The sequence below is a fragment of the Pollicipes pollicipes genome, unplaced genomic scaffold (assembly GCF_011947565.3).
Source record: "Pollicipes pollicipes isolate AB1234 unplaced genomic scaffold, Ppol_2.1 Scaffold_5724;HRSCAF=6776_pilon_pilon_pilon, whole genome shotgun sequence".
In the NCBI taxonomy this organism is placed as follows: Eukaryota; Metazoa; Arthropoda; class Thecostraca; order Pollicipedomorpha; family Pollicipedidae; genus Pollicipes; species Pollicipes pollicipes.
Window position 1 is genome coordinate 16071969 of NW_023596746.1, and position 13560 is coordinate 16085528.

General features: G+C 52.0%; 1 protein-coding gene across 1 annotated transcript; it reads right to left on the minus strand.

The window, feature by feature from the left end:
* Positions 1-6328: 6328 nt before the first annotated feature.
* LOC119102724 (zinc finger protein 497) lies at positions 6329-13147 on the minus strand. Its single transcript, XM_037226182.1, has 6 exons — positions 13110-13147; positions 10993-11564; positions 8444-9743; positions 7261-7444; positions 6683-6877; positions 6329-6479 (listed from the first exon to the last, which is right to left on the minus strand). The coding sequence occupies exons 2-6, from the start codon at positions 11557-11559 to the stop codon at positions 6329-6331; spliced, it is 2397 nt and encodes a 798-aa protein (XP_037082077.1). The 5' UTR covers positions 11560-11564; positions 13110-13147.
* Between the last annotated feature and the right edge of the window lie 413 nt (positions 13148-13560).

The window sequence follows — 13560 nt, forward strand, 5'->3', positions numbered from 1 at the left end:
CCCAATATGAAATTTCGAAGGGCCCGAAAGACCGATGGAGGGTCGCATTCGGGAGCGCCGCCAGCAAGAACGGGTTCTTCATTGCCATCCAGAATGCTCTGCGCGCTGATCAGGGGCCCCTGGATCGATAATGGCCTCTTTGTCGGTTAGACACTACTAAAAAACGCACAGCCGGCTCCGTGTCAGCATGGGCCTGCGGGCTCATTCCCCAAGCAGAGGCAAAGCAGAAGCTAGCGATTTACATTGGTCGGGCCCCCAGAGTATGTTAGGACCCCACAGCATCTAGTAGGAGGCCCCGTGTTTGCAAGGGGCCCGAGTCGGCCAGAAGAAGCGTTCAAGGAGGCCCGCAGAGCGTGGAGCGCTCACCGGGTCCGACGATCGAAGGCCCGAATGGAAGGCTTAAGGGCACGAAGCGCTGGTTGAGTCTTTTCGGGGGCATCAGTCTGCGGGGTGGGCCCTCATATGACAGTCAGAGGCCTCTTTGCGCCGAACGAGGATCCCATGAATTGATATTGGCCTATATGTCGGTCAGGTACCCCCAGTACCGCACAGTCAGTTGCGTTTTGGTATTGGGCTGTGGGATCACTTCCCATTCAACCATAAGGCCGGGACCGGTGATTTACACTGGTTGGGCCCCACGTATCTGTCACGACCCGCAGTGCTTAACAGAGAGACCTGTGATTCGCCAGGGACTCCGAGCCGGCCAAGGGCAGTCTGGGAGTATATTTTGCAACTTTGAGGTTATCTTCTGTGCAGATGAAACCATTACAGCGGCACAAAAAAAGACGTGCTACCTTTAGCTACTAGTCCCGCCGCCACATTCCAGCCAGCACCACTTCGCAGTGAGGAAATGCCGATCCGTTCTTAACATCGATCTAAAAATGAGACCGGTGAAATATCCGCCCGGGATACCTTCTAAATGTACGATTTGATGTTTTCATGCGTTCAAGGGGTCCTCTTTGAGATGTGTCATCATTTTCGTCCACAGCATAATGTTAGCCACAGAGTCGACTCCGCGCGGCCTACGGAGACTGCAACGCCTGGAGTCGAGTTCGTTGATCCTAAGATTTTGCGAACGCGCATATTTAAAACTACGTGCATGATTTTTTCCACTGACCTATTCTGAATGAATACGAAATACTTCCAAATAAGCACGCCTTAATCAAGTTAATACAAATTGCTGGCCTATTTCGATCTACACTCTACCCTTGCGGGTTATCTTACATCTTTGTAGCACCCAGATAAATAAAATGTACAAATACGAATACAAACCACGAATGTGCAAGTGTTACGTTTCCGATTAAATCACTAAACGAACCAGTAACAATGCACTGCCCAGATATGATTCCAGTGATCATTCAACTCGTCCCCGGATAGGCCCCAGACAGCTCCTGACGAAGGGAAATCTGCTGTAAAAAAGATGGCTATGCTCGGTTAGTCAGGACAGTATTTTGTTTCCATTGTTTTATGCTTCTACTCAACGCAGTATTTCAGACCACAACAGCTGGGCATTTGTTGAAAACTATCATTTCCAGATTTGATGCCAGTGATCATTTAACAGGTCCCCGGTCGGGCCTCAGACGGTCCCTCGCCGGGCCGAGGAAAGGGTGGAATTCCGCCCCCTCCCCCATGGTATCGGCCCGATCGATTCAATGGGGAAAAACAGAGGCGCCGGCGGAAAGGTCTTGACGATATAAGGCGAAAGCATGTTTTTACCTCAGGTCAATTTTGAGGTTACCAGAAGTCACGAAAAAGTCAAGATTCGTCTTTGAAATTACATGAACAAAGATCCTATTCTGGCCGGGAAAAATTGAACTTGCGCGATACAGGCAAAATCTTGAGGCTATGCGAGTCAAATGAAACCATTTTAACTCTTCACATGGGTAAGGTTAAGTTGGTTAATCGTGCCAAAATGGCCCATATGGACAAGGATAGCGTCTTTTTTACTTGTGACCAAGCGTTTATGGCTCGAAGATGCGGCGAAGAGGTAGCAAAGCACCTAGCACAGCTTTAGGTTGCGCAAAGATCAATCTAAAGATCAACTGGGGTCAAATTTTCAACTGGTCAGAATAATAATAAAAATGCTGGTGGAATATTGATCCTAACCAATATTATTAGCTCCAAACTAGACCCGCCAAGCTGGCGGCATATCGCATCAAACCGTCGACCAAAATTCCCGACTGCCACAATTTAGCTAAAAATTGGTGGGCTAATGAAAACTTGGCCCATGCATCTCGACCTACGAAAACGTAATTTGGGCATCCAGAACTTTGCGAGATATAGTGCGTCTAAACTCAACCTTTTAAAAAACCCCGAGCGCTGATCTAACGAGCACACATTTTGAACTCCATCACAAAGGTCCGCTCTGATTAACCTTGAATTTCTACCTGAAATGCTTCGGGTTGTTGTGTATGCCCACCTCACCTTGTCAGGTTTTGAAAGGCGTAGGCTTAGCATTATGAACCTACGAATTTTTGGCAAGATTGTGAGAGTCCTGAATATCAATGCTGAATGCCTGAATATCTTGATATAAAACTGCTGCTGGTTTGACAGGCATCTCAAAGCTTGGCTTAGCCTGAGTCAGGCATGCCGTGGCGCCCAAGTTCTCGGCGCACTGCCAGGCCAAGCTTCTAATGGGATAAATAAAGGTAAAATGCTTACCAAACTATTATTATGAATATGCATGCTGTGAGGAAAAAACTAGCACAAATTTCGGCGGTTGCGTGGTTGGGTGTAGAACTAGACGAGTGTAGACTATTACATCCGTTAAAAATGCGTCATAAGAAACGACGTGCGATAACCATCCAGAACAACCAAAAATTGAAAAGATTTTGCCGTCGTTCTAAAATTTGATTAGGTGGCACCCAAAGTCTGCTAACACGCGCTCGGGTGGGCTCGGGGTTCCAATTGACCCCCCCCCCCCCCCGAAGGTTTTTCCAGAATGGTGTCCGAACGGCGCGGTGCAGCCATAGCTGTAGATAATTGAATAGGGGATCGTTTGGCGTCCAAAAAATTAGACGTACCTTGTGAGGTCGCTGACCTATGGCACGTCAAAGTCAGACCATGGTTCCAGCGAAGTCGCTTTCTAGGGAATCGTTCAATCTGATGCAACAACGGAGCGTTCGACGAAGCCATGCATGTCTAAGATGCTTTCTTAGGTAACACAAATACTGAATAAGCAAATTGCTTTGACCCAAGGTCAGGTATAAAGGTCGGACCAAGGTCAAAACCAACCTGCTTTATTACTCTAGGGCTTGCTGTATGTGATAGTTCCTGGTGCTCACTTCGAATTCATTGATAGCAGGAACCGCATTATACATTTTTCATAGACTTATCAGAAGTCAGAATAGTTCATGGACCTGAAACGACCCAGGTCAGCATTTTTTTAGAAACACGCTGCCTGGCATAATCTTTGCAGCTTATTCAAATACAAAACCCAGAGCAGTTTTGTATGATTTTGGTCACCATGACCTTCAAAGGGTCAAAGTCACTGACCTTAGTTGAGCATGTGACCTTTTGCTTAGAAACAGGTATCAAGGTCCTGGGGGACTTTGAAGACCAACCTGGAATTTGACCTTGCTGGATCTTATTTGACCCAAAGGTCGTGACCTAGGAACCTCAAACTTTGACCTGATTTTGGCCTAAGTGAGTTCACGTACAGGTCAACACGCCCTGAAAATTTGGTGTCTCTAGCTCCCTAGTTCCCGAGATCTCGGACGGGTCAAATTACCCCCCCCCCCCCCCTCCACCCCACCCGAGCGAAGGGTATCTAGCCGGCCACCCGGGCGCGTGTTAAAAGACGTACAGCCACTGGGTAGTTAAGGTGTACCTATTTGACCACCAGTGGCAGTTTCGGGCAGACCGAACTAGTTCCTCACTGTTCCGCACGTTGCATAGATAGGGGAGGCTGTTGACGCTCCACGTACCGGCATGCTTCTTGGAGCTGGTGACCACGTTTCTGAGACGCGTGGTTCTGGTGTGTGGAGGACAGGTGACGCCTTCCCGACTACATCGTGCCACTATCGAAAGGCTCCGGCGCATCTCTGTGTGGCTCGATGCCAACAGCGTGACGCCTTGCCTGGCCACAGCCACGGCCATTTGCATTTGTTCATATGATACTTCATTCACCTCCGGCATCTCATAAATATATCATTATCACGCATCGTATTGCCCACTTGTATCGCATTTCTATTTCACATATGCGCTACATCCGGTATATCAAACAGATGCACTGAAATTATTACTTTGCTCGGGATGTAATGTTCTTGCGTATAGTCTGCATCTTATAACCATGGGCAAAATTGCCGTTTTTCAGGATGAAGTTACTCTTCCACCCACCTGATCACGTAATGTTGATGGTGAGTTCGAAGTGTCGTACGTCGAAGTTACGCGTTCAATCCTCAACCAATGTAAGAGAGCTAAAAGCGCCAGTCATGCCAAGAAGCTGTTCAATTTTAAATTCAACATCGAACTTAGCAGGTTCACATATGCCGGTGACTAATACAGGAACAGAAAGTCATGCGACATTTCCGCTGGAATGGCAGGCAATTGGGCCGAGAATATACCTTGGTGACTGAACAAAACATGGGAAAGGCATTTGCATGCAAAATGTCATAATATTTCAAACCCAACAAGCAAAGTTCACGTTCCAACACACAGAGCGCGTCTAGAATCAGGATGTAAGTACCTAGGAAAACTGAAAGAGGATCATAAGCCCACGAACACTAGACATATAACAACCAGGTGTTAATACCGGAGGCGTCACGCAGGCTGGAGTTGCAACACCTGTGCAAAATGAACTTCATTTTAAAACCAAGGCACTGAGCTTCAAAAGCACACTTGGTGTAGAAGACCCCACACGTTTTACCTGATGCTGAAAGCGTTTCAGCTGTCCGTCCCCTCCCAAGCTGCCGAAACGCCGCCTATGAAAGAGGCCTTTTCTATGAGTTTGCAACGTTGTGGCTCGCCCACGCGCCCAGCGGCGACGTCAAGGCGGGGTGGCCAGATAACCTTCGGGGGGGGGGGGGGGGGGGGGGGGGGTTACGTCAGTGCAGTGTTTGAAACGAAATCTGCGTATTCGAGATTGCGTTTGAATTGATACACTGCATTGATGCATTTCAGTTTGCCGGGTCTGTTTCTCTTGCTGGCAAGTTGGAGCTGGAGTTGTTGAAAGTTGGAGATTTTCCTAGTGGATGTCAGGGACACTGATCAACTAGGGCGTCACAAAAACACACCTGAAGAGCGATCTAGCATTAACTTTACAACAGAACTGAAGGGACTGTGAGCAAAAAGTGATACCCTGTACTGACGCGACCGCTGATGGCCAAGGGCGGCGATTTAGAATCACTGCATACGGAAAGGAGGCAAACAGCAGATGGTGCTCAATTGCTGATGGTGAATGTCCTTGACGCTACAAAATTAGCGCCACAAGATCATTCCTCAGGCGCGCACTTGGGAATTGTTCTAATTGAACGGGATCACAGTCGAGTTTAGTATTTTTTGGTCGGACGGATCTTGGTGAATAAGCTGTTTTCTCAAATTATGACATTAGACACGAAGCACATTTGACAAGACATGACACTGAACGAAGACAGGACAAACAACTAAACGCCCAACTGTATTATCAATACTGAAGAACATCTGCCCAGAAACAAGATTAAAAAGCTGTATGGGAAGTGATCTCTGGACATGTAAAATGCAAGAACGGCCGCGGAGTAGATATTGTCCCTTATTTTCGCAACAGGAAAACCGCCAACTTTCTTATGATAGATAGCCCAGACAAACCCCACAATCTTAAATGCACTATTGAAGTGTATCAATCCAGGTATAACCTTGCAGGCTGTAAACTTCCTTCTAAACTTCCTTCCAAACATGCACAAACAAAAAGATTGTGCCGACCATCCAACAGGCCCGCCCACGCTGTATTGCCAGCAGCATTCACCGTTGCCGGCGAACAGCGAAATATACCGTGCAACCGTCGACCGGCAGGCACCAAGGCGCTTGAGCACCCATGAGCAATATGACGGCTGTCATTGTGTACAGAAGCAGCAGCACCCCGAGCATTCCTAACGCGCGTCCGCGCTCCAAGGCCGGCCCACGCTGGCACGATGCTCCCTAACTAGACACAGGACGCATGCACACAACAGTCCGACGAATGGGATGACAAAGGGTCGCGGATTGTCTGCTGCCGCCCCACGCAGCAGACATAAATGGGGATATCCCCTGCTCGCGGGAAGACGGGCCGCGCCGTCGTCAAGCACAGAGGCGCGACGACAGACCGCCACATTCAGCATTTGATACACACCACCGTACCGGCAGACAGCAGCGGTCATCCCCGGAACCCAGTGTCACCACCTCGGGGACAGCTGCCGCCGTCCCGGAAGGAAGCTACCCCTCCATCGGGAGGTACCTGTCTCCCGGCGAAAGACATGCCGGCCGCGGCGCCCACGTCAGCTCCAGCGGCGCAGACGGTCCGGTCACTGTCCGACGGCCCCAGACAGCGGATCACACAGCGCATGAGACAGAGGGCGGTCACGGCCCGGCGAGGATGAGCAGCGGCGAGCACCGGCCGCCGACGTGCTCGGTGCGCACGGGTCGATTGTCGGGCGGCCCGGTGACCGGCGGTGGCGGCGGCGCCGAGTAGCCGTGGTCGAGCGGCGGCTGCCAAGCGGCCATCGCCGGCGCCATCGCCGCCGGCAGCTGTATGTGCGCTGTGGTCGTCTGGCCGCCGGGCGTGCTGATCTGTACGGTGACCGGCGGAGCGGTGCCCGGCGCCGAGCCGGGAGCCACGGCTGCGGCGGCGGCGGCGGCGGGCGGCGCGCAGGCGTGTCGCTTCAGACGGCTCAGCAGCCGGAACGAGCCCGAGCAGGTCGTGCACCTGATGACAGGCGCGGCTAGCTGTCAGTCGAGGCGCGCCAGGCCGGCTAACGGCGCAGTCCGAGCACCCCTCCCCCTCCCTCCTCCTGCACGTGGGTCGGGAAGGTGCCGATTCAATCCGAGCTCAAATTGAAATCAAGTTAGCTTTAAGGAAGTACGGGCGGTTCCACGAGATCCATATCACCATGGCTACAAGATTGTACACATAAAATCAGGTCATTTCCCTTCACTACAGCTTAAATTGAAATTAATTTAGCTGTAAGGAAGTACGGGCGGTTCCACGAGATCCGCGTCACCATGGCTACAAGATTGTACAAAATCAGGTCATTTCCTTGACCACAGCCTCTCAGAACCAGCTGAAATACACTGCTGGACGCCGCTTACTTGTACGGCTTCTCGCCGGTGTGGATCCGGAGGTGGACGGTGTAAGCCGACTTGTTGGAGAACACCTTGGGACAGTGGCCGCACGGAAAGCGGCGCGGGTTGGTATGCTGGTTCCGGTGCGCCCACAGGCAGGACCGGCGGCCGAACGACTTGCCGCACACCTCACAGGTGAACGGCCGCTGACCTGCAACGCCGGCCAAACGCTCAGAGCCGACATGGACACCGAGGCACATCTGGGGACACCTGGGACCGAGGGGGCACCGAGGCACACTCAGGAACACCTGGAACCGAGGCGACACAGAGGCACACATGGGGGACACCTGGGGCCGAGGGGACACCGAGGCACACCTGGGAACACTTGGGACCAGGGGGATACTGAGGCATACCTGGGAACACCTGGGACCAAGGAGACACCGAGGCATTCCTGGGAATACCTGGGACCGAGGGGACACCGAGGTACACCTGGGAACACCTGGGGCCGAGGGGACACCGAGACATTCCTGGGAATACCTGGGAGCAAGGGAACACTGAGGCACACCTGGGAACACCTGGGACCGAGGGGACACCGAGACACACCTAGGACCGAGGGGACACCGAGACACACCTAGGACCGAGGGGACACCGAGACACACCTAGGACCGAGGGGACACCGAGACACACCTAGGAACATCTGGGACCGAGGGACACTGGGATAGACTATCTCACTGAAACAGCCTTTCAGTACTATCAGAGAGCCGAGTGCTAGGTGAGCGATAGCTGAAGATGCGATTACGAAATATCGCACAAGACCCCAAGCACGGCGCCCCAGAGATCGACAAATTCCATCGCTTAAGAATGGCAAGCACGTGGCGCAAGATGACGGCGTTAAACAATGCTTCGTTTTGGACCACCTTCGCAGTGGAGAAGAACTTGTTTCTGGTTCGCCGAGTGCCAGACAACCCATCCTCCATCATGATATACCGTTGGAACGTTACAGAACTAAATTTCTGAGGCCACCTTCATCGCAACCGCAACAGGGAGACACTGCCTCTGGTATGATAGTCAAGTGACGCAAGCGCGGCTTCAGCGGATCCCGTGTCCAGCCTGGTTACACTAGAGCAGACAGCAATCGGAGGATCGCCGGCAACCTGCGCACCCATCCGCCCGCCCCCCGCGTGCGGGCCAGCCTATGCACGCCACTCACCGCTGTGCACGTTCAGGTGCTCCTTGTAAGAGTCCTCGTAGGTGAAGCCCTTCTGGCAGACGGGACAGACGAACGGCACGGTGCCGAGGTGCTGGGTCCGGTGCTGGCGCAGAGAGCGCGCCGTCATGAAGCCCTGGCCGCAGAACTCGCAGGTGTGCGGCTGCCAGCGGCGCCTGTCGTGCGTCTTGGCGTGCGCCGCCAGCCGACGTGACGACGGGAAAACGCGTGAGCACTGTTCGCATCGCAGCTCGGCACCCTGGTGGCGCTCCAAGTGCTCGGCCAGGCTCGCCTTCACGTGGAACATCTCAGCACACAGGTGACACTTGTGCGGCTTGTCGCCGGTGTGCGTGCGCCGATGCGCGCGCAGCGACGAAAACGCCACGAACTTCTTGCTACACACGGCGCACGTGTACCGCGTTTCGCCCGTGTGGCGCCGCATGTGTTCGCGCAAGCTGTCCTTGCGCAACTGCTTGTAGCAGACGGTGCAGGTGACGTCATGCTTGCCGGCGTGCACAGCGAGCGCCGGTGCCGAACGGAAGCCCAGGCCGCACACGTTGCAGATCAGGATGTCGGGCGCGTCCGCTGCGTGAGAGGCGTTGTGTTCCACAAGCTCGGCCGCCGCGCCGAACACCGCGCCGCACTTGAGGCAGATGGCCAGCTGCCTGGTGGGCAGCTTGTGCTGGCGTGTGTGCCGCTTCAGCTGCGGCAGCTGGCGGAAGGAGCGCTCGCACCGCTGGCAGCTCCAGAGCACCGCGTCCGCCTCGGCATCTGTCGGCGGACCGCAGTGGCGCCGGTGCCGCTCCAGCTCAGACGCGTCGGCGCACTCTGCCCCGCACATTTCGCACTGCAGTCCGTCACCCCGCGTGTCGTCCCAGACGGCCCCGTCACTGTCGGCGCTGTGGCCGTCGGTATCGACATCCAAGACAGGCTCAGCCTTGACGAGCGTCGGGCGGCGCCGCAGCGCTCTGCGCGGCGCCGGGGCCGCCAGCGGGTCGGGCGACGCGGCCGACGCCGAGCCCGCTGCGGCGTCCGGCGGACCGTCGTCTGGGGCATGGTTCCGCCCGGCTCCGTCGCCGTCAGCGACGTCGTTCGAGCCAGGCTCGGTCTTGACGAGTGTAGGGCGGCGCCGCAGCGTTCTGGGCGGCGCCGGGGTCGTCTGCAGGCCTGGCGAGACGACCAACGCCGAGTTCGTGCTACCGCCAGGGTCACCGGGACACTCGGCGGCATTCGGCCACACGCCGCCGTCCCCGGCGACGGCCTCCGACGTCGAGACCCTGCTGCACCGTCCTCTCCGTCGCCACTGCGAGAGCAAGAGCGAGAGAAGAGTGAGAGCGAGAGCAAGAATGAGGGCAAGAGAATGAGAGAGAGAGAGAGAGCGGGCGAGGACGAGGGCGAGAGCCAGAGAGCGAGCGAGCGAGCGAGCGAGAGCGAGAGCGAGAGCGAGAGCGAGAGCGAGAGCGAGAGCGAGAGCGAGAGCGAGAGCGAGAGCGAGAGCGAGAGCGAGAGCGAGAGCGAGAGCGAGAGCGAGAGCGAGAGCGAGAGCGAGAGCGAGAGCGAGAGCGAGAGCGAGAGCGAGAGCGAGAGCGAGAGCGAGAGCGAGAGCGAGAGCGAGAGAGAGAGAGAGAGAGAGAGAGAGAGAGAGAGAGAGAGAGAGAGAGAGAGAGAGAGAGAGAGAGAGAGAGAGAGAGAGAGAGAGAGAGAGAGAGAGAGAGAGAGAGAGAGAGAGAGCGAGAGAGAGAGAGAGAGGAGAGAGAGAGAGAGAGAGAGAGAGAGAGAGAGAGAGAGAGAGAGAGAGAGAGAGAGAGAGAGAGAGAGAGAGAGAGAGAGCGAAAGATCGAGGGGACATTAGACCGGACGGAGAGGAACGACAGCAGTAGCGGCGCGGCAGTAGTTGCTTTCTCACATTAAATGAAATTTTTAAATACTGCAGTGGAAAAGGCTGCTCTAGGCAGCACAATTTGTTTGAAGAAAATATGTTTCTCATTACCTCATTGATTACGTCCTTGTACATTGCGGAACACTGATCCATAGTCAATTGACGGCCGTTATGTCTGGAAATCGTGCCCACAAACACCACACGTAGATGACTCAAAAACCACATTTTTTAACCTTGTTCACCGCATGGCCAATGTAATGACCGGATATGCGTGACGTTATTGTGGCGTAATGATACCTGGGCGACACTGAAATAGTCTCCGAAATAGTTTGCACGTCTTTGCGGGCACACAGCTCAGAAACAAGTAGAGCTTAAATCTCCTAGGGCAAGGTTGTGAATTGCACTGAATGTTTCAGTTCAAAGCCCCATGCAAGTGTGGAACACCCCTTTAACAAATGGTGGTGTGCATAAGTTCCATTTTTCTTATATATATATATATATATATATATATATATATATATATATATATATACATAAGGCTGAGGAAAAACATCCAGTCAGTCACATCCACATCCCTGCCTATTCAAAGCAAGTTCCTCCAAGGCTGGGCAGAGTAGGCAACAGTTTCTGACACTGCATAAAACTGGCCAATGTTATGCACAAGACTACTTACAGTAGGCAAAGGCGCAAGTCGAACATCTGGTTTCTGAGCACATTTAGCTCCTGTAGAATCCTGCTGTTGTGCGTTTTCGTCTTCTTCACGGCGTAAGACGAGGTTTACATCCGTCTGTGTAGATCTTTCACATGTTGTGCAGCTGCCATTAGTCTGATCACCAATCACGTCTTCCACAAACGTGCCTTTGGTCCCCCGCTCCTCTGCTGGGCCTTTACTGGCCACCTCCACATCCCACTGCCGACCACGCTCTCGGCAGGCCTGGGCAAAGCTGAGCCTTACAGACCCCTTGAGTGCTGTGACACGGTGTTCCAAGTTATCGATTTCCTTCAGCAGACAGAAGCACACCACGCACACGACTGGGACCTGGTCTCCCAAACGAGGCAGCGAACTCTCCAAGATGGCAACCATGACGGAGCTCAACAAGTGGCCACTTGCCAGGGAGCTTTCAATCGAAATACGCTCTAAGTTGGCTGTCTGCTCTCTGTTGCAAACAAGACAGTGGTTTTCTACCGTTGCATCATCACTGCTTGTGTTCTGATTTATTGGAGGTGTCATTGCAGACATAATACCTGAAACCATATGCACAAACACATCAAAACAATGTTTGAAATACATAACCATTTTCAGCAGTTTGAAATGAAGATTCATCACATTCCTGCCCATGGAGAGTGAGTCCACCCACCCCCTCCCCTGATGTGTTTCACAGCATCCACACGCCAGGATTTGCCAGGATATTCTGAAAACTTGGCAATGTCTCCCAGCCTTACACTGTGTGTTTTATAATAAAGTTGGTACTTTTATCACACACATGCATCACATATGCTCCTGAAATGTGTTTTTTATGGAACATATCTGGGATTGGGGAACAAATCAGGATACCATGGGTCAATCTGGAATCTAGGGGGAAAGTCAAACCAAATTAGACATCTTTGAATGGGAAAAGATGCAACCATGCAAAGTTGGTATTGCAACAAGAAAATTGGTATTTATGTCATACACATGCACTATGCATAGCTTCAGAAATATCTTTCTGTAGGGAACATATCTGGGATTGGGGAACAAATCGGGATATTGTGAGCCAATCTGGAATCTATATGGACATTCTAACCAAATTAGGCATCCTTGAATGGGAAAAGATGACAAACATGCATTTCAGGGCAAATTGGGGATGAAATCTCATCCAGGGAAAATTGGGAGGAGGGAGTCACTTCCTCATCCCCTCCCAAGTGGTTACAAATACACTGTTAATTTATGGAAATTATAGTCCTTTGGTATTGTCATGGTAGGAATACCCAATCTTTCCTTGAGTTTCACCAATATCTATATTCACCTAGATTATTCAAAATAACTACACTTGAACATTGTAATGATGTAATTACATCCATAAGACATTTTGATCTGTTTTAAGTGGACTAAAATGTCACTTGCAAGTGTATGGTAGTGTAAATACCTCTGCACAGACCATACAAACACTATCAAGACCTTGTCTATCAGAGGCCTTTGCCCAGGAAGCCTTTGCATATGTTTTCTTTCCAAACCTTTCCAGTGCAAAGCCTTCCCAGTGTGGTTTTCTTCTTCTGAAAGGTAAAGTGAATTATATGAACACCAACCCTCATGCATGAGTATTGTGCAATCAGAGCAGCCAGGTGATTTTCTGGGCATGCCATGTCATGCACTTTGTCCCTAAAAGCCCTACTGAAGAATTCTGCCCTGAAAGATGGTTCAGGTATCACAAGAAGCCTTAACATAAATGAGGTATGCACACAACCAGCACCCTGGCATCCCAGCTTCAGCCTGTATCACCTCTGAAAAATTGTATGAGAATCACTGTGAAAATGTCACATCATTCTTGGTCAACATAGGTACTGGTAGGTATCTGAAGACATTGCTTGCACCAGCAGCCAGCAAGTCATTACCTCACACCTGCATGTAGAAATAATTGGTTAAAAAACATTTAGTGCATAGTGAGCATTAATATTCGAATAAGAAATGCTCGATAAGTTCTGGGGCCATCATATCTACATGATTCCCACCTGACGAATGGCTTGCTTGAGGATAACAGGGTTGTGGGGGCGTATTTGTTGTGTCCCCATATACGCAAATCTATCACGTACGGCATGCCACGCCAGCCGTCGCCGTGAGCACTACGCGGCGTCCGAGGCTACTAGAGTAAGTTTTGGTGGCCCGTGGTACGGTTTTTGGTCGATGCTACAAAGGGTTGGTAGATGCTAGGAAAATGATCTATAACGAAGATTTCGCCAATCGTGGGCGGATCCAGAGGGGGAGGGACACAATGCCATGCCCCCGTTGGTTCCCGAAGGGGCCCTTTGGCTCTCCTGTTCTAGGGCCTTGACTGGTTCCGAGGGGGCCAGAGCTTGCCGAACAGGTGAAGTTTTTTAATACAACACGCAAAAACTGGGTATCTGTGGACTTCCAGGCAGCCAAGAACACTTATAAACGAAAGTAAAGGGCCTATCAAAAGTTAAAAAAGACTCGATGATTGCAAAGTTGTGAACTGGAAATCTTAAATCTCATAACACCGTCAAAGGCCCCAGCTGTTTCCGG

Coding starts and splice junctions, on each gene's coding strand:
- LOC119102724 (XM_037226182.1), bottom strand. CDS start 11,559: ATGTCTGCAATGACACCTCCAATAAATCAGAACACAAGCAGTGATGAT. Junction 7,445..8,443: donor GCACCTGAACGTGCACAGCG/GTGAGTGGCGTG, acceptor CCGGCGTTGCAG/GTCAGCGGCCGTTCACCTGT. Junction 6,480..6,682: donor CAGCTGCCGGCGGCGATGGC/GCCGGCGATGGC, acceptor GCCGTCGGACAG/TGACCGGACCGTCTGCGCCG.